This window comes from Aedes albopictus, chromosome 3, assembly GCF_035046485.1.
Source record: "Aedes albopictus strain Foshan chromosome 3, AalbF5, whole genome shotgun sequence".
Lineage (NCBI taxonomy): Eukaryota > Metazoa > Arthropoda > Insecta > Diptera > Culicidae > Aedes > Aedes albopictus.
This window is the reverse complement of record NC_085138.1, coordinates 127796245-127817293: the sequence shown is the minus strand read 5'-3', so window position 1 is coordinate 127817293 and position 21049 is coordinate 127796245. Positions and strand designations below refer to the sequence as shown.

At 40.1% G+C, this 21049-nt stretch overlaps 2 protein-coding genes across 7 annotated transcripts in view; both read right to left on the bottom strand.

Moving 5' to 3' along the window:
* The window catches only part of LOC115269272 (regulator of G-protein signaling loco), a 176738-nt gene that overhangs the window by 8860 nt on the left and 146829 nt on the right, over positions 1-21049 (bottom strand). For all 6 annotated transcript variants that reach the window (XM_062861245.1, XM_062861247.1, XM_062861248.1 and 3 more), the window contains 2 exons: positions 724-1068; positions 35-660 (listed from right to left, as the gene is read on the bottom strand). In XM_062861245.1, coding sequence (XP_062717229.1) covers positions 35-660; positions 724-1068 — 971 coding nt within the window. The remainder of the gene's footprint in view (positions 1-34; positions 661-723; positions 1069-21049) is intronic.
* Positions 2272-12809, bottom strand: LOC134292250 (uncharacterized). The gene is made up of 2 exons (XM_062861253.1): positions 10903-12809; positions 2272-2832 (listed from the first exon to the last, which is right to left on the bottom strand). Exons 1-2 carry the CDS (start codon positions 11461-11463, stop codon positions 2779-2781), a joined length of 615 nt encoding a protein of 204 aa, XP_062717237.1. The 5' UTR covers positions 11464-12809; the 3' UTR covers positions 2272-2778.

The following is a 21049-nucleotide window of genomic DNA, read 5'->3' as shown; positions in this document are numbered from 1 at the left end:
TAACATATAGAGAATTTGATACAAAGATACTTACCTAGCTAAAGAACTCCTAGAACTATGAATATCACTAGTAGAATTGGTAGACAAAACCTTCAATGTATTGCTACTACCACCGGTCCCTCCCCCATTGGATAGCGATGATTTTCCACTCTCCTTCCGACTCTCCGAATCGCCACGATCCTTTGACTTGCTCCGCGTCTTCCTATGCCACGGCAGCAACGATTTCCTCCGCCTGTCTTCAGCATTACTCAACGACTTCTTCAGCTTGGTTGCACTTTGCAGAGTAAACCCGGTCCTCAACAGCGGGTCCAACTGCTCACCCGGATAGGGCAAAGGATGCCCCTTTGCCTCCGAATCCTGGCATGTTTTGTACATGTCCGACTTGATGAACCGTTGATAGCTGTCGAACTTCATCAGGTTGAAAATTTGCTTCTGGGCAGCGGCAAACAACGTAGGTTCTGCCTGCGGCAAATTCTCCTTGGCAATGTTCCGTGCAATCGAGTCCACGTTCACCGGCTCACCGCAACCCGATTCCAGATGTTTGGCAAATATGGATTGTGCCTCCTTGGCGCGTTCCTCCCGATCGGTAATCTGCCGGTAACGTTCACAAGCCGTCCAGAAATAAATGTTTTCAGCGGAGAACTCTTTTTTGAGATATTCCTGTGAAGAAGACACGAAACAGTTTGAACACATTCCAAAAAAGAATTCAATTGTCGGACTTACTGAAAACGTATGCAGTCCAGCTGCATCTTCCAACAGTTTCTCAAACGAGGTTCCCCAAGAAGCAACGCCCACCGGACCTCCAGTGCTGTTGCTGCCCGTGCCGCCCGCTGTTTGCGTCGAGTCCGTCGTTGCCGTGCTGGCAGCATCCATGTACGGATTGTATCCGCTCTTGGTCGAGCTGTAGTCATCGTCGATAGACTTCGTGTAGACATCGCTCTCCGAGGCAGCCAGAGACGATGGCCGTCGGTGCGACGAACCCGGTGTCCGTTGATCTCCCGAGCGGGACCGCAGCGACGATTGACCCCAGCGACGGAACGGCGAAGCATTGTGGTTGATTTGCTTGTTCTGGAAGAAGAGATAAGGAAAAAAATTGCATTAGTATCAGAGGTCGATGATTTTCGGAAACCAATCTTTATATAGCGTTAAATGGTGGACACTTGCTGATTCAATGAAATAAAAAGGCACATTTAGCAGATACCTGAATCATTTTGGTAACCCTATCCAATACCAGTTCGAGAGAGAGCTTTAACGAGATGTTTCAATTACACCACCAGAAGAGCATTTCACCTCTACTGCAAAGCTTCACAAAACGAAAAAAGGGGTGGAAAGCTCACAATAATGGTGAAGCTTCAGGTTGCTGCAACCAACAGCTCAACTCACCGAGTTCCGAGTCGGGTGATGATAATGTGTAAAACTACTCAATCGTTTTGAATCTTGTGCAGCAGCAACCTTGAAAGGTGCTTAATTACTTTTGCATGGATGATGCTTTGTAGAGTAAATGGGACGCGAAAAAAATTTCGCACAAAGAGAACTACAGTTAAAGGTGAGTATTGGGTGAACCTTTTGGAACTCGAGTGTTACAATGAAAAACTATACGTAAGGCTACCAAACTAGGTAACTGGTAATCTAGGGTGACAACAAGTGCCCGGGTATTCAGCCATGCTAAGGGTGATGGGTTCAATTCCCGGTCAGTCCAGGTAATTTTCGTTAGGGAAATATCCTTGACTTCCTTGGGCTGGGGCATGGAATATATTCATGCCTGCCATACGACATACGCATGCAAAATGCTCAATGGCAGAACAAGTTGTCAGTTAATAACTTTGGATACTACTTGCCAAAGAGCACTGCTGAGAAGCAGGCTTATAGTGGATCTCGGCGTCTCCGAGAATTCTTTCTGGGGATTTTACAAGGAATTCTTTCTGGGTATTTCTTCAGATATTCCATCAAGGGATTCCTCCAGGAATTTCCTCAGGAGATTTCTCCAGGAACTCCATCTGTTAATTACTCCAGAAATGCTATTTGGGGACCACTTCAGGAGATTGTCCCAGGAACAACTTCTGAGAATTCCTTCAAAACCCCTTCGGGAATTCTCCAGAAATTTCATCGATTTTTTTTTCTAAAATTTCTTCTGGGAATTCCTCTACGAATTCCGCTTGGGGGTTCCTTCACGTTAAGTGGATTCGTCCCGATTCCTTTATTAATTCCTTCTGGGGAATTTTCCTGGAATAACTTTAGGAGTTTAGAAGTTAAATCGAGGATTCCTCCGAGAATGCCTTCAGGAATATCAGGACGACCCCAAGAAGGAGCTCCCAAAGGATTTCCACAACAAACTACAGGAAGATTCCCAGAAGGAATCAACCTAGAAAGAAACCCTGGACGATTTTCAGAAAAGAAAACCTGATGGATTTTAAGAACGAACTCCTGGGTGATTTCCAGAAGGAATTTCTGTTGGAATTCCAGAATAAACTCCTGTAGCATTCGCTGGAAGAAATCTAAAAGAATCTTTTTGAAAAATCTCAGAAGAAAATCTTGTTGCAATTCCAGGAAAAACTGGAGAAATTCCAGGAGAAATTTCTGAGGAAATTCAAGAAGGGACACCTGAGTTAATATCAGGAAGAATTCCAAAAGAAATCCTTAAAGGAACTCCTGGGGAAATCCCATGTGCCAAGAACACTTTTAGATGCCCAAACAAATACTTCTCATCGAATTCTACGAGATAATCTAAAAATATTGTACGATACTTCCATAAATCCCAGAAGGTTTTTTAGGGGAATCCTAAAAGTAACTCTGGGGCCTGGGGCAGTTCCAAGAGATTTTATTAACTTGTACCTGAAAATAAAAAAACAAATCAAAATGAAATTTACTCTTAATTGTGTGAATACTTTCTCATTGTGTTATTAGTAATTACCCTAGGAAAAAAACATGGGGATTTCCAGATGAAACTTCTAAGAGATTTCAAGAACAAACTCCTGGAGCATTTAAAAAAAAAAAAATCTGTTGAAATCCTAGAAGAAACGACTTGAACATTTTTTTGTAGCATTCCCTGAAAAAAAAGCCAGTAAAAACTCTTTGAAAAATCCCAGAAGGAACTCTTGTAAGAATCACGAAAACAAACTTTTGGAGGAATACCAGAAAAAAAAACTTCGGGGGGATCGGACAACTCCGTGCCATCGTAACATAAAAAAACGGGATTGCTTTTTTTGTTTTATTTTTGAATCCAATCAGTGAAACAATTCCTGAAGGAATCTCAGAATAAACTCATAGTCGAACTTCAAAAACCCTAAAGAAACTTCTGGAAAAATTCTAAAGGGATTCCAAAAGGAAGTTTTCCGAAAACTCCAGTGGAAAATTGTTAAGGAATTAAAGCTGGTTGTTTATAGACTGTAAAAACATGTTCTGAAGAAATTCATAGAAAGTACCAGGACGAATTCTTGAAAGCCCTTGAGCAATTTCAAAGCAAGCGAAAATTCTACGATAATAATAAAAGGAAACTCAGGAACATGCTTGGAGCAATGCTAGGAGGAATCTTTAAAAAAAATCCTAATGAATCACAAAAGAGAAACGTAAAAGTAGTACTGGAAGAATAATTATAGATTACATAGAAGAAGACGTAAAAACTTGAAGTATTTTTAGCAAAGTACGATTAATTGGCAAATTGAGAGATAAATTTGTGAAAAATACCACTTGTTTAGGTGGGATTCGAACCCACGACTCCGTTATCGCTAGTCCTGCGCTTTAACCAACTAAGCTACAGAACAAGTTACAACTCTGCAGAATAGAAAGTCAAACTGGATTCGAGACACCACCCTAAACCGGGTCCGTCTTTCACAACTTTATCTCTCTTTCGGCTCTTAGATGCCAATCTCCCGCACTCTTGCGGCCTACGAACAACAAGTGTGCGCGTATTGTTTTTAGAATGTTGATATTGAAGCTCGACTGACACATACTTCGTCACCATCGGTGCAAACTCAGTATGCGTTGAGCGCTCAACGCGGACGGACGCACGGCCGAAGAATCCTATAAAATTACCTAAAGGTATTTCAGAAAAAAAAAAAAAAACAATCGCAGGGATCAAAGAAAAAATTCCTGGAAGAATCTCAGAATAAACTCATTGTGGAACTTCAAATGGAAAACCCTAAAAAATCTTCCGGAGAAATACTAAAAGGATTTCAAAAGGAAGTTCTCCGAAAAATCCAGTGGAATGTTCTGAAGAAATTCATAGAAATTACCAGGACGAATTCCTGAAGAAACACCTTGAGTAATTTCAAAGAAACGGAAAATTCTACGATATTAACAAGAGGAATTTCAAGAATAATCACATTGATTCCTGGAAGAAACAATCACAGGAATTCCTGTAGGAATCTCAGAAGAAACTCATGGAAGAATTCTCGGTATAATTCTTGAGGAAACTACAGGAGGAATTTTAGAAGAAGCATGTGAGTGAATTCCAGAAGAAACTTTTAAATGAAGGTCAGAAGGTATCCCAAAAAAGCATCTTTACGTATTGTAAGAGATAACAAAGGAATCGTACAAGATTACCGAAAGAAATCCCAGAAATACTCTGGGAGGCATCTTTTAAGGAATGTTAAAAGTACTTCTGGAGGATTTCCAAAGAATAACATAGAGTAATGTTCGGCAGAAAATCTCCGAATAAAGTGATAATAAAATAAAAAGTCCAAGTTCCCGTTCAAAATGTATGAAGAATCAATATTCAAAAACTCAACAATTTGTCCATGTTTTTTTACCTCATAAACCTTCCTTGAGTGTAAACTAACAAAAAAAACCTAAGACGACCCAAATCGAACCCTCCGTTCGCAAGTTATATGCGGTCCCACGTATACCGGTGCATTTTTATTATAAGAGATAACCAAGCGGAATCCCACAAGATGTAATTCTAGAAACAATCTTAGAGAAATTCCAGAGGAACTCATTGAGAAATTACAGAAGAACTTCTGGAGGAATCCCTAGAGATCACCTAGAAGAATCTCAGGTATCAGGCAACAGAAGATCGGCTCCAGAGGCACGTTATCCTGCATTTGCAACACTTGTCCCATCGTCATATATATGAGCCTATTTCATCATCTACATGAGGGAAAATGGGATATATGATGGGAAAAGGTAATGAAATAGGAAGGGGTACCCTATAAGAGGGAGATAACGCATAAGCGTAACTAGGGCTCGTCATAGCCCACGCCACAAAGGATCAATTCTCTGAAAAGGGCACTGTAAAACGCATAAGCCTATAGCTCATTAGAGGTAGCTTGTGATATCATGCGACTTTCAGTACGACATTGAAAGGCACGTTATCGGAATCATCCCCAAAAATAAAATAAATAAAAACACTCAAACAAAAAACTACCTTTGAGTGAGTGCTTTCTTGAAAACTCATACAATTTTGTGTAGAAGAGTCACTGTGGGCATCCCAAATTGGGAGGCATGTGAGTTCACATGAATAGGCATGATAGCCCGACGAACATCACGGATGTGATAATCGACAATGCGTTTAAGTATTCTAGAAAGAACGAGGTTACCCTGATAAATCTGGAACTATTTCCAACGCACGCGCCCTTTTGGAATAAAAATATAGGGTTATTAATTTAACGCCATGAAAATATCTAATAGAGATACTACAAAATAGCTGTTATTCAAAACATGCTTGAAATATTCAAATCCATGGAGATTTGAAGGAAGCAGAACTTTTAAGTAACCAAATAAGTAGGTATACAGGTTCCCCAGTCTGAGCAGATATGCCTGAATACGCAAAATTTGCGAAGAAACACTCAAATGTGCAAAGAAGGTCAAATAGAGACTTCTCATTTGACACATGCCAGGAGAATCCCATGAGATTACCTAGAAAAATGCCCTGAGATCCCAAAGAACTGGGGAACTCTTAGGAATTCCTGGGAGAAATTGCTGCCGAGTCTTTACGATGAAATTCGGGGGGAATTTTCTGACAAATCCGAACAACGGATTTCAAACCTAGGACGAGTTTGATGCACAGGCTGTTTTTATACTTATTAATCCTTGTTAGGTTCTTCTAATTATCGAACTGTTTAACGTAATCACCGATTCGGAAACGGTGGGTGATAGACATTCGTTTATCCAAGGACCAAAACAATTCAAAAAAGCGTCAGTAAAACCATACATAAGATTTTATAATAAAACGATTTGTCATCGTGATGATAGTAGCATCAATACAGTTGAAAGAGTAAGTGAAACATCATACTTACACATACACTCAATTTGAAGCGAAATTTAGAAAAATAGTAAAAATATTGCCTGATATTAAGAAGATTCATCATATCAAATTGTTGAAGGAAAACATGTATGGTAAATATTCAAATTTGAATTAGATTGAATGTTCTTACAAATGGATACAAAATCATGGTTGCTTCCAAAATAGACCAAAGTGATTGTTTCGTGTGTTTTTTGTTTGTGTTTGTACCAGTTTTAGGCAGTTTTGTTTTGAGAACAATAAAGCACAACTGCTAAAACCAGACTTTGCATGCATTTTTTTTTCAAACGTATCAATCTTAATGATTGCAAGAGAAATGATAGACTGAAGCTTATAAATTTATTTTACCACTACGAAACACCTGACATAGATTCCGCCGGGGCCCCTTTGGAGACACTTCTGGTTTTCAACCCTATCAATCTACATGATTTCGAAAGAATGGCACAGAAAAGATATGCTGGTTTGGAAGTGTCCCACGGTGTCAAAATTTCGATTATTATCGAACATTCATGTACCTCGGATTTTTCTTCGAAAATGATTAGTTTTTGGGCTATATAGTCATAATCGGACAACTAGAAAATATTTCATCGGCGAAAATTTTTCCATACATTTTGTATGGGACGTTTTTTGGACTAAAATAGTAGTTATTGATTTTTAGTATGGAAAATAGCCAAAAACTCACCTAACTCAAATTTTCCCCGATAGAATATTTTCAAATTTTGCATTTATACATTATAGCCGAAATTCTAACATTCTATGAAGAAAAATCCGAGGTACATGAAAGTTCGATAATAATCAAAATTTTGACACCGTGTGTCCCCGGTGGAACCAAAGCCAGATGTTCCGGAGTGATGCTTTGGGTGAAAACCAGAAGTGTCCCCAATGAGGCCCCGCGGAAACTGTCACGGTAATCCGGATGGATCAATTCATGCAAATCTGGTTTTAGTAAAGGGTGTAAACGATGAAATTGGCGCGCAGAAAATATTGTATAACTTTTGATTGCGTTCGCCAAAATAGCTAATTTTCTTACCATGAATAGTATATTAGGCGGTTACAAATATTTATTTCACTTTTTGTCCCACCACTCTTTGACGGGTCGAGGGGGGGGGGATAAAAATAATAAAGCATTTAATTTTAAAAATATTTAAAACTCATCGGATTTGTTAAAGAATTTTCACCAAAGTCCGATATTTTGATGAATAATTTTTTATCTGCCCCCTCAAAATGCAAAATCCAGCCAAAAAATTTTGAAGGGGGGGGGGGGAGACAAAAAGTCAAAATTAAATTTGTATCAGCCTTATGTGTAGCTAATACCATAAAATTTTCATTAAAATCGGTTGAGTATTGGCGGAGATATCCTTGAAACAAGGGAATTGCCACTTGAGAATCTTGTGCAAACAAACATTTTGGAAAATATCACTTTTTTGCCGTTTCAACTCTGGCGCCAAAAATACTGAACCGATTTCAATGAAAATTTTTATGTACGTAAAGTATGTTTGTAGAAGTAATTTGTTAAAATTTCATTCAATTTGATCATACCGTTAAAAAGTTATAGCCATACATGTCGCACTATGTCACAATAAGCAGATGTGGTTTTTGGTATAGTGGAATTCAAACTGCTCTTACTTTGAAAGTACTCAACAAAAATGGCTGAAATTTTCACTGTAAACAGTTTAACACAACAATTTTACACTGTCAAAGTTTTATAAAAATCGGGACAGTGTTACCAGTTTTACAGTCAAAATAGTGCACGCGGAACTAAAAATGGTCAAAAAGTACCTAAAATTTACCTTGAAGCGATTTGAGTTTTGGATATTTACTAGAAAAAGTACTGAACTGATTTCGATCAAATTTTTACCACTTAATTGATACTATGTTAAGAATATCGAGTGAAATTTTCAAACGTTTTGATGAAGTAACAAAAAAGTTATAGCCTAAGCAATTTTTGGAAATAGGTACCTCAATTTTCTAAAATCTCATTTTATGATATCGACAATATCTGCGCCAATACTAAACCGATTTTAATGAAAATTTTATGGTATCAGCTACACAGAACATACTATTCATGGTCAAAAAATTAGCTATTTTGGCGAACGCAATCAAAAGTTATACAATATTTTCTGTGTGCCAATTTCATCGTGGACACCCTTTAGATGTGCTCTTTTGTTCTCAAAACAAATCTGCCAAAACTCGATGGTACAAACACAAACACACACGAAGATAAAATACTTTTGTCTATTTTGACACCACTCCTCACCCCAGTATAATCCGGAATATCTTCGAGATGATTCCGGGTAATACCAATCGGGTGTAATAAACTTGCAACAATTTATGCTCATTGGGGGTAACTTCAAAAAATCGGATGAAAATTCACAGAATGCCAACATTTTGAAAATAAGTAATCGAGGATCGGAGCTGTAAAAGATAAATAAGAACCTCGAAGTTAAATCAGTTTGTATTTATGTCTACTACCGAACTTTATGTTGAAGTTGTATTGTGAGAATCTGATCAAATCTAAGAAAAAAACACTTCAAAACTACAGCTACAAGTGAAGATAACTGATTTTTCATACGAACATCATGTAGCTGCTTATAATAATTAGTGACTAATATCATAATTTCAAATGATATTTCAACATTCGAACATATTACCAGCAACGAGATAACGAGAGCGGCGGCTTAATATTTCGGAAAACCCATAAAATGTTAACCCTTTTAACCAAATGGAGTGTGAGGAAATTGAACTGCTGTACCGAACATGGTATTGATTATTCACGAGTTGGAAAGTACGCAACAAATTCAGCTTCCGTTTTGTCTGTAACAGAAATTTTCGAGATCATGTCATTATCTGTTACCAATAAGGCTAAAGAGTAATCGTCGCGCCTGCTTTGTTGCTTGTTTTGTGCCTCTTTTGTCTGACAATTCTCTTTACTGGACACGAGGATTCGATAGACGAACGTGAGGTGATTGAAAGATGGAAACAGCACTTCGACGAACACCTAAATGATGCAGGGAACGCGGGCGGCTCTAAGCCAGCTATATCTTTTTCCTACTCACACTCTTAACAAACACAAGAAAGAGAAGGATAGAAAAGGGATCATTTGCCTCCCCTTTCATCCCGCTCTTTTTTTTTGATTAAGCACGGAGAATGAGCGAGAAAAAAGAAAACACTGACTACGACAATGGCACTGAAGATTTTTTTTAAGTTGCACGGTAAATAACCTGCACGTTGATATAAACAGATTGGCATTTGGATTCGCACTACTGTTCAATACATTCGATATCAATTGAATATCAGTTGGAAAATAATATCTAATGCCCCTTCATTATTAATGGAACTTCACTTCAGTTCGTTATTGAAAATGTTTTGATCCAAAACAAAATAAAATAAGTATGCTCCCGCATTCAGATTCGATACCAGGGTATTGAGAGTCGTAACCATCTGCTCTACCACTACATTACTGCAGGGAGGTGTGAATCAAAGCAAAACACTTTCTACCACCTGTCATCTATATTTACTTCCATGTCCTAAGCAGTCATTATCAAATCAACAGCTTTTTCACTTTGGATCGTACTGCTTTGCACAGTAGTGCAAATCGAAGTGATTTTCTGTTGATTTATCCGGTGTGTATGTTTTGGTTCTCAAGTCAACACTGACAGCATTGCGAATTCAAAGGAAAAGCATTTCTAATCATGTTGATTGGGATGTTGAATAGTTGAGGGAGTTTTCCCTTGAATCAAACGTGCAGAATTTTTACCGTGTGTATTAACAAGATGTTTTGCCTTAGACTAGTTCATCTCGGGACCCACGCTTTAGTTGCCTTCCAAAGGAAGAACTCATATTTTGTGAGTTTGTCGGAAGTGGAATTTGAACCCGGGTCCTCGGCGTGATAGTCACTTGCTTTAACCATCACACCAAGTCCACTCCACGATACTGAGGATCAAGGCGGCAGAAGAAATTACTGCGTAAGCACGGCGGATAATGGGAACCTACCAACGCTGATTGAAGTTATAGGTGCCATTCAATAGTTCAAGAACAATAATGTAGCTGGTAAGGATTGTATTGCAGTCGAACTCATCAAAATAGAAGCGACAATATTGAGCATCTAGCTGAACCGGCTGAGAACAGGAGAAAGAATCACCAACGGTGGTCCTCTACGGACACGATTCGAGTTGAGTAGGACACGCAAGAGCTTAGGAGTACTCATGCGACATGTGTTAAGAATGAGCGTTGCCGTGGTATAAGAGTCCTGTATGTGACGGCGAAGGATGACTCACAAACTTGTTGTACTCTTCGACGGACCCAGCATCCACAAGGTCATCAAAGCTGGAAGGATGCGTTGGACAGGGCATGCTGATAGAATACCGAAAAGCAAATGTCCTGCAAAAACTGTGCTCGTAAGAGATCTGAGAGGTACAACAACTGTAAACGTTCCTATGGCTAGAAGGAAGTTTTCTTTCCAAGATTATGCTACGCCACTTATGAACAGTATCCAATGCTTTTTCAGAGTGGCCCAATCATTTATACCCAATCATATAAATTACAAAAGCGATCTTAGTCAGTGAAAGGTCATTTACAGTAAATGGAGTCTCCAGCAATAAAAATCGTAAAGCAAACAATGCTGCATTAACCTGTACACAACCCCCCGCCAAATGTATGCTTACATCATCGTGGTACGGTTGAGCCAGCTCGACCGAAGACGACCCTATCACCGCCGAGGGCACCACCAGCGAGTTGTCCTCCGACGAAGTGTCCGTGGTGCTGGAAATGATAGAAGAGGCCGTAGTCGCACCTCCGCCGCTAGACGACGACGAAGACGTTACACTGTTGTAGATTTCATCCTCTTTGATGAAACCCATCACAAAACTCAGGTGATGGTCGTGAGCCGCGGAACTGCTCGTGAGAAGCATCGTCGTCGTTGACGCGGCGGCTGCTGCTCCGGGGCTTGACAGTGATGCTAGAGGAGGTGGTGGCGAACTTAGAAAATTTCGCCGGCGCTGGTACTGCTGAAGCTGCCGCAGAGCACTGCCAAGGCCCCGCAGCGAACCGCCACCGCTACCACTGCTGCCAAACGAGGACGGCGTTGAGGAGGATGATAGCGAGAGCGGGGTGGCCGACGACGTCGGAGAGGTTGATGATGAATCGCTATTATTGTTGTCAATTGCTGGGGCTTTGGCTGCTGCTGCTGTTGCTGCTTCTCGCGAGCGTGGTACATTCATTCGCATTCACTTCGGCACCGACTTTGCTTTTAGTTTTGATGCTTTATTTATAGAAACGTTTTACTTAAGGCTTCCTAATCGCATTTGTTTTCTTCGGCTTCTTTTGTTTTCTTCTCTCTCAATTATCACTTATTGGAACTGGTTTTGGAGTTTTGCTGGTTTTGCACTCCACTTTTGCTTCATTTCGCTCAAGTTGCTTCTTCTCACTTTGCTAATTGTTTTAATTTAACGTTATTATAATTTAATGCATATTATACTTCACTTTTTTATTCTTCATTTTCTCACCGCTTGACTTGCTTCATTTTTCGAACCAACAAAGTCACATTGCTTCCGTAGGCTACAACAGTGCGAAAAGTCGAAACCAAAATCTTCAGGCAATCTGCAAACTCAATCCAGTGACGACGTTATGTGGCGAATCGTAACAGCAGGAAATAAGAGAGCTCCACCGGGGGCATTCACTTAACCTGTGCCAGGCCAGCGGCGGTAGTCCATATTTGGCAACAAAAGATATCGAAAGGAGGATAAAATACAGAAGACATTTTTGGGCGATTATTACGCACGCCAATGTCAATGAAAATCAATTGGGCGAGAACCTGTCGGATTGGACCGATTTGCGCAAACCAGCGAAAAAATAACTGTCACCTCTGGGACGATTCCCGAAATTTAATACAGAGTTGGGGATCGTTCAAACTTTCAATCCGTGTTGTGGCGAGTAGTAATCTCAAAAATGCGAGTTTAAATACAATGCAGTGAAGAGATGTCAAGACGATTTCTTTTCAATCCCGGCAAAAACGCTGCATTTCGGTACCAAAGCTATAGCCCGGAATGGTGAATTACATTCACCTTTCGAAGTTCGGTATTTTTTGGTTAAATCTCATCGACAAAAACAAATCTATCAACGTAAATTTTCTTTGACAGTTTGATTGGTCAAGCTCGCGATTGCCTTGTATTGCCGCCAAGTGCGGTCAAAATTACGTTGCCCTTTTTCGCATTTTATTAGGTAGTCACATTTTGGGCACTTTCGAAGATTTTGCCATTTCTTGTTTGTGTGTATCGAGTTTCAACCATCCGAGCGGTTACTTTGTAATTTTATGACCTTTGCATTGATTTAGCCATTGTTGTTCGCGTCGTTGAAAACTCCCATGAAAGTTACTTTCTCTTAACAATTGCACCAATATGTTAAATTTAATCTACCAACGCAACGCTTTCCAATATAAAATTTGGTATGCTAATCGGTTAGTGTAGCGGTTAACCAACGCGATTAGGCATACCTAAGCATCCCATCATAATGAGTTTAGTCGCGGTTCGAAGATCGTATGTACCTATTACTTTCAAAATCAAGTAATTGATCTTTAGGCTACACTGCCACCACAGTACCTAGTGCATGGGAAAGCCATGTGGATTCGCACCATAAAATGATGCTAATAATAATCATCGAGGCCAGCGCAAAGCACTATTACTCTCTTGCTATTATGATGATGGCCGTCATCTGTGAAACAAAAAAGTTGATTCTAGTTTATAGCTGAGGAGACCGATCGACCGATTCGGAAGGTTGTTGGCTTTAATCGCCATAATTTTCCGCTACCAGTTTCCCAACATGTGCAGTGCGTAGGTATACCTATAGGTATGCTACATTCCAATGCGATCGCAGATTCTCAGGGTTCGGCATTGACAGATGCAGTTTGCTTCGGACCAATAGAGAATGGTAGAAAACGAATCAGTTCAACTCATACATTTTCTAAATGAGTTTCCTTTCCTGTGAAAGACTCCGTGGAACGTTCTCATAGAAACCAGATGATGAGCTTTTATCTTTGGCATGAAACCATGATAATTCAAGACCAACAATTGAAAAGGCCTCATCAACATTGCGTAAACAAACATGTTTCCGTCGACTTGAGGCCTTCTGAGCTCCACCCACGCATCTCACCACCATCAACAGAAAGCTTGATGTTTGCGCTTTCTGTTAGTGATGGTTAGGTGTGTGGGTGGAGCTCAGAAGGCCTCAAGTCGACGGAAACATGTTTGTTTACGCAATGTTGATGAGGCCTTTTCAATTGTTGGTCTTGAATTGTTATTATTTATTATAGAGTGTTCCTTTCCATTTGTTTGCTGTTTTATAAAAAAAAAATGCGGACATAAGTTTCTGATATCCACAGCAATGTTAATTTACACTGCACAGTAGAACTTCTCACTATAATGCTTGCAATACATCTCCGCTTTGATACAAGCATTAGTAGTGTGAACATAGTACAATGGAAGTAGTTGGCAATGACACATATTGCCCATTTTACTGGCACTTGACCAGATTTGCTGGTAATGAAGTGGAACCATCTCGGCAGGGGTCCTATTTTGGGCACTTTTCTGCTATAACTCAGCCAATTCTGAATCAATTGACACAATTTTTAGAACGCGATGAGATACGTATAGTATCTAGCCGTGTACAAAATTTCAAGTTAATTGGTTTGGAATTGACTGAGTTATAGCGAAGAGTGCCCAAAATACCGGCCGCTGCCCAAGTGGTTCGCTACCCTATGTCTGAAACATACTGGAAAAACTTGTAATTAGAAGGCACAAAATGTTGCTACTTGACAAATTGAGAGATGAAATTTGTGAAAAAACGCGTTCTGGTGGGAATCGAACCCACGACTCCGTATTCGCTAGACCGGCGCTTTAACCAACTAAGCCACAGAACAGGTAATGGTTCTGCGGAATAGAAAGCCAAACTGACTCCGAAGTCGCACCGTGACCACTCCTATTTCACAAACTTATCTCTCTTTCCGGCTTAGATGCCAATCCACAACACACTCCTGTTTGTGCCCACTAACTACAAGTGAGAGCGAATTATTTTCATGAAGCCGAGACTTACTCTCGTACTCCACATACCTAGCCACTAGGCAGTTTGTTTTGCTAGTGTTTTTGTGAAATAGAAGTGTTCACGGTGCGGCTTCAGTTTGGCTTTCTATTCCGCAGAACCATTACCTGTTCTGTGGCTTAGTTGGTTAAAGCGCCGGTCTAGCGAATACGGAGTCGTCGGTTCAAATCCCCCCAGAACGCGATTTTTTCACAAATTTCATCTCTCAATTTGTCAATTAGCAACATTTCGTGCCTTCTAATTACAAGTTTTTCCAGGAAGTAGTTGAATTTAACATTTTTCAGGATTCATCAAACAAATTGCTGTATATGTGTATACAATACTCAGTCTTGAAAACATTCGACACTTTTCACAACCTTCATTTCGTTGCCGCAGTCGGGTGTCAGCTTTCTTTGCTACATTCGTGCGCTACCGTTACCTCTTACACACAACACGAGCGATGAAACGACGTTCAATAAACATAAGAAAGCGTTAAATCAATGTCGTCTGACACGATGACATTTGTCTAATTCTAGCGTTTCGCATAGATTTACAGCCAATTCCAATTATGACTGCTAGTATTAATTTATTCTTGCATGTTGCATTGAATACGACACGCATTTGGCCAACACAGCTCTCATTATGGAAGAAGACAGGAATAACAAAAGCCGAACCGTCTCCCGAAAACGCTATCGTGATGAAGTGCATTCGTTTGACATTTTTGTTTCGTACAGTAGTTTGATTGCTTGTGTGGCGAATGTCGGAGACAAAGGAGGCCGAATATCGACGAAAAGGTTCAAATGACAGTGATCTCTAACAAGACTAACTATACTAGAGTAGAACATTTTGTGCGAAGATACTGGGAAACCAATAACCGGTTTCATGTAAAAAATATCATGGATTATACAAAAAAAAAACCTGATAAAGACACTCATCCCCTGTCGAAACGTTGGGCAATTGATAAACATCGTTTTATTATTAATAGACCGCGTAGCCGCTTCTAAGAAAAAGTTCAAAAAAGATCAGCAATTATTTAAAGAAAATATTTTTTTTAGAAAACAACCAACACATTCCATAAATTCTTCAAGAAAACTTGCAGAACAGCTATTTGTAAATATTATTTTTCATTTCATTCAAGGATTTTGTTTTATGCCAGGTTCTTTCTAAAAGTATTACCGATACTTTTTTTTAAATTCTTACCAGAACATCGTTTGAATTTCAAACAGGGCTGCGTTCAGAATTTCCCGCAGATTTGTCAGAAGATTTGTCCACAAAAGCTTGTTAATATTTCTCCAGTAGTCCTTCAGGAATCCCTTCGGGAATCCCACAGGAATTCCATCAGGATTTCATCAGGAATTCCTTCAAGAGTTTCTCCGGAATTCTTCCAGGTGTTCCTCGGAAATTCCTCCAGGAGTTTCCCGGGAGTTTCTGCAGGAGTTCCGTTTGAATTCCTTCAGGAGTTCCTTGGTAATTCCTGTAGGAGATTCTCGGGAATTTCTCCAGGAATTCCTCTAGGAGATTCTCGGGAATTTCTCCAGGAATTCCTAGCGAATTCCTCCAGGTGTACCTCGGATTTCCTCGGGAATCCTTCCAGGGTATTCTCGGGTATTCCTCTTGAAGTTCATCGGGAAATCCTCCTGCAGCTCTTCAAGCATTCTTCCAAGAGTTCTTCGGGAATATCTCCAGGAGTTCCTCGGGAATTCTTCAAGGAGTTCCTCGGGAATTTCTTTAGGTGTTCTTAACCCTCTAATACCCAATCTTGCCTTTAGACAGGGTATAGTTTGAGCATTTTTGTAATTTTTGTTTCGTCGAAAATCATTTTTTTTTTATATTTTTGGCTGATATTTAGGAATGTTTTGTATATCTCAAAATGGTTTTTGGTGCATTTCAAAGCGTATTCACATTTTTTAAAAATGAAAAATTGATGTTTTAATCACCTTTTAGAAGTCATTGTTTATTTTGTATTGAATCGCTATAATTAACATATTTTAAATTTTTCCCAAATCATTCTATCCTTGTTTAATAGTTTAAGGGAAGCGAATTATTTTCCTTAAAATTACACGGAAAATAAAATTTTCTGTGAAAAAAAAATTAAATAATAATATTTCAACAATAATCATAAAATCTCAAAATATTTTTATCTCAAAAAATCCGTTCCCCAAATTGGCTTCCAGGAAAAATATAAAAGTGTGGGGATGTTCAAAAATAAAAATTATAAAAATCAAAAACTGAAATTCACGAAATCGATAATTAAAAAGAATCATCTTCCAAAACGTGTTTAAATCGATTTTAGATGACGAAAAATGATATTTAGATCAAAATCAAAAATTTGGGTATTAGAGGGTTAAGGAATTCCTCCAGGACTATTACAAGAATTCCACTTGGAGTTTGCTGAGAATTTCTTCAGGAGTTCCTCAGGAATTCCTTCTGTAGTTTTCTGAGTAATTAAGAGTTCCTTTTGTAATTCTTTCTCGGGAATTTCCAAAGAAGTTCCTGGGGAATTTTTCTAGGAGCTCCAGGAGTTCCTCGAGAATCCCTCTAGCATTTTCGCGTGAATACCCCCAGGAGATTCTCAAGAAATGTTATAGGAGTTTATCAGAAGTTCAACTGGATGTTTGAAAAGACACGGACACCGTCTTCAGCCAGTGACTGTACAGACTGAATGAAACTCAACACTAGACAACGGACACACGGATCATGCATCAGTGGATACGGAGAAGAAACTATTCTCTGCGAAAAGTTTCATCGCCCGGAGCAGGAATCGAACCCTCACCCCATAACATGGTACGATTAGAAGCTTGGTGCCCCTAACCGCATGGCTACGAGGCTCACGCCTTCTATGGATAACTTCAGGAAATCCTGGGAAAATCACGGGAAACTCCTGAAGAGGTTTCCGGGGAACCTAGAGAAATTCCCGAGGAACCCGAACAAAAAAATTGAGGAACTCCGAAAGAATTTTCTTTTGGGGGGTACCGAGAAACACTTTACTCCTGGAGGAATTCCCGAGGAACCCAAGAGGGAATTGCCGAGGAACTACTGAAGGAAATCTCAAGAACTCCTGGAGGTATGTCAGAGAAAATCTTCAAGAAATTCCAGAAGGGATTCCCGAAAACTTCTGGAGGATCTCCTGTACGACTTTCTGAGGATCTCGTAGAGGAATTATCGAGGTTCTCCTGGAGAAGTTCCGTAAAACTCTTGGAAGAATTGCCGAGGATCTCCTGGAGGAATTCTCGCGGATTTCCTGGAGGATCACCAAGGATTTTTCGAGGGCCCTCTGCAGGGGTTCCCGAGGATCTGCTGGATGAATTTTCGAAGATTTCCTGGAAGAATTTCCAAAGATTTCCTGGAGGAACTCCTGGAGGAATTACTGAGAAATCTGAGGAATTCCTGGATGAATGCTCGCGAAACATATGGAGTTCCCGAAAAACTTCTGGAGGAATTCATAAGGAATTCCCGAGGACCTTCTGAAGGAATTCCCGATGATCTCTTGGTGGAATTCCCGAGGATCTTCAGGAGGATTTCCTCAGGGTCTTCTGGGAGAATTTCAGAGGAACTCCAGAAGGAATTCCCGAGGACCTCCTGAAGGAATGCCAGAGGAACTCATGGAGGAATTCTAAAGTAACTCCTGGAACAATTCCCGAGGAACTCCAGGATGATTTCCAGAGGATCTTCTGGAGGTATTCCCGAGAATATTCTGAAGGAATTCGAGGAAATTTTGGATGGATTTTTCGTATTATTTATGTGATGATTTCCAGGAAAACCTTTGATAAATTCCTAGGGACATGCTGGAGGGATTCTAGCACAAATGCTGCAGGAATTTTTCGAAAGCATCTATAGGAATTCATGTGGTGTTCGTGAGGAAGCTATGGAAGGATTCCCGGGAAATTCCTGGAAAAATTCTCGGAGATCTCCACCAATTTCTATGGAACTCCTAAAGGAATTCTCTAGGAGCTCAAAGATAAACTCTCGGGTACTTTTGTAGAAATTTCCTGGAAACTTCAGCAGGGATTCCTGAAGAGCTGATGGAGGCATTCCTGAGGAACTCCTGGAGAAATTCCCGACGATCTCCTGGAGGAATTCCCGAGGATCTTCTTGAGAAATTTCCGATGATCTCCTGGAGGAATACCCTAGGATTTCCAGGAAGATTTTCCTAGGATCTATTGGAGGAATCGCAGAGGAACTTCTGAAGGAATTTCCAAGGACCTCCTAAAGGAATACCAGAGGAGCTCATGGAGGAATTCTAGAGGATTCTCGAGAAACTCCAAGATGACTTCCCGAGGATCTTTTGGAGGTATTCCCGAGAATATTCTGATGGAATTTCCGAGAAATTCCCGGAGGAATATCCGAGAAACTCCTGGAGGAATTTTATGATTTTTTGTGGAATTCGAGGAAATAAATCCGAGGAACTTCTTTAGGGGTTTTTGGGAAAAACATGGAAAAAGGGGAAATACTGGAGAGAACCATGCATTATTGCTGAAGGACTTCTTGGTGAAATTCCCGACGATCTCCAGGAGGAATTCCCGAAAATCTTCTTGAGAAATTTCCGATGATCTCCTGGAGGAATGTCCTAGGATCTCCAGGAGGATTTTCCTAGGATCTATTGGAGGAATCGCAGAGGAACTCCTGAAGCAATTTCCAAGGACCTCCTAGAGGAATACTAGAGGAGCTCATGGAGGAGTTCTAGAGGATTCTCGAGAAACTCCAAGATGACTTCCCGGGGATCTTTTGGAGGTATTCCCGAGAATATTCTGATCAAATTTCCGAGAAACTCCCGGAGAAATAACCGAGAAACTCCTGGAGGAATTTTATGTTTTCTTTGTGGAACTCGAGGAAACAAATCCGAGGAACTTCTTTAGGGGTTTTTGGGAAAACCATGGAAAAATAATAGGGAAATCCTGGAGAGAACCATGCATTGCTTAAGGACTTCTTGATGAACTTCTGAAGTATGTTTCGTGGAAATTCTGGATGGAATTTTCGTATATTTTTTGTGATGATTTCCAGGGAAACCATTGATAAATTCCTAGGAACGTGCTGGAGGGATTCTACCACAAATGCTGCAGTAATTTTTCGGAATCATCTAAAGGATGATTTCCGGGAAATTCCTGGATAAATTGTCGGGGACTGGTGGTAAAATTTCTATGAAACTTCTTAAGGTACTTCCTGGGACAAACTCTCGAGTACTTCTGTAGAAATTTCCTGGAAACTTCTGCAGGGATTCCTGAAGAGCTGATGGAGGCATTTCCGAGGATCTCTTGGGGGAATTCCCAATGGCCATATAGAAGAATTCCAGAGAAACTCCTGCAGGGATTCCCGAAGATCTCCTGGGGGAATGTCCAAGGAGCTCGTGGAAGAAATCTCGACGAACTTCACAATGAATATCAGGGGAACTCCTGGAGGAATTCCCAAGACATTTCTGGAAGAATTCCCAAAGAAGTCCTGCAGGAATTCCCGAGGAAAACCTATAGGAATTCCCAAGAAATTCCTGTATAAATTCCCGATGATCTCCAGGAGGAATTTCCGAGGATTTCTTGGAGGAGTTCCCGAGATACTCCTGAAGGAATTACTGATTAACTCCTAGGGGAATTACTGAGGAACTTCTGGAGGAATTTCGGAGAACCTCGTGTAGGAAGCTCATGGAGGAATTTCCAAGGAACTCCAGGATGGATTCCCGAGGATCGTCTGGAGGAATTCCCGCATTTTTTTTTGGGCACTCTTGAATATAAATCAGAGGAGCTTCTTTAGGAATTTCGGGAGAATATCCAGGGAAATCCTGAGAGAACCATGCATTTTTGCTGGAGGACTTCTTGGGGAACTCCTGAAATAATTTCATGGATGTTCTGGAGAATTTTTTTTTTATAATTTAGGTAGCTATTCCCTATCAAATCATGGAGAAATTCCCAGGGAAATTCTAGAGGGGTGATATCAGAAATGTTCTTCGGAAGCTTGTAAAAGAATTCCCGTAGTATTCGTGGGGAAGCTATGGAGGGATTCCCGGGTAATTCCTGGAGAAATTCTCGGAGGGGTCTGGAGAAATTTTCGTGGAACTCCTAAAGGAAATCCCGGGAAACCCAGGAGGAAATGCATGGGAACTCCAAGATTAACTCTCGGGGGCTTCTGTAGAAATTGCCTGGAAACTTCTAAAGAAAATCCCAGGGTGCTTCTGGAGGAATGCCTGCAGAACACTTAGATTAATTATTGGGAAACTCTTGGAGGACTTCCCGGTGAACGGAATAAATTCTCGGGAAGCTCCTGAAGGAATGCCAGAAGGCACTTCATGAGGAATCGATCAAAAAAAAAAAAACGATCAATTCTGACTATACATGTCAATGGTTGCTCCTCCGTGATTGATCTGAACTAGAAGGCACTTCATGAGGAATCACAAAAAACTTACGAATTTACGAAAGAAATCCAAACAGCAATGAAGATAATATTAAAATGTTAAAGTATCTCCATTTCACTGAAATTGGCCTAAAATCTCACTAATATCTTCCAAAGGATCCATATTTTCTTCCAAAGGATCCATAACATTTTCTTGAGAATCATTGTAGGAATGTCCATGAATGTAATCAACTGTTTCAACTTTAGATTTTGGTCTCGTTTACAGAAAGTGTGAAAATGGAATCGATATGTTACTCAAAGCTCTCCTGTCATTGTTTTAAAATCGCCTTAGTTTGGCATATTTGGCATTTTGGTAAAACTAAAAAGAAACTGATTTTTGGAAGGTTTAAAATCCATGACGTT

Bases quoted from the DNA above. Each gene is read 5' to 3' on its own strand.
- LOC134292250 (XM_062861253.1), bottom strand. From the start codon at position 11,463: ATGCGAATGAATGTACCACGCTCGCGAGAAGCAGCAACAGCAGCAGCA. The intron at 2,833-10,902 runs GTAAGCATACAT...TTTTATTTTCAG, and splicing joins CTCAACCGTACCACGATGAT to GTACAAGTTAATAAAATCTC.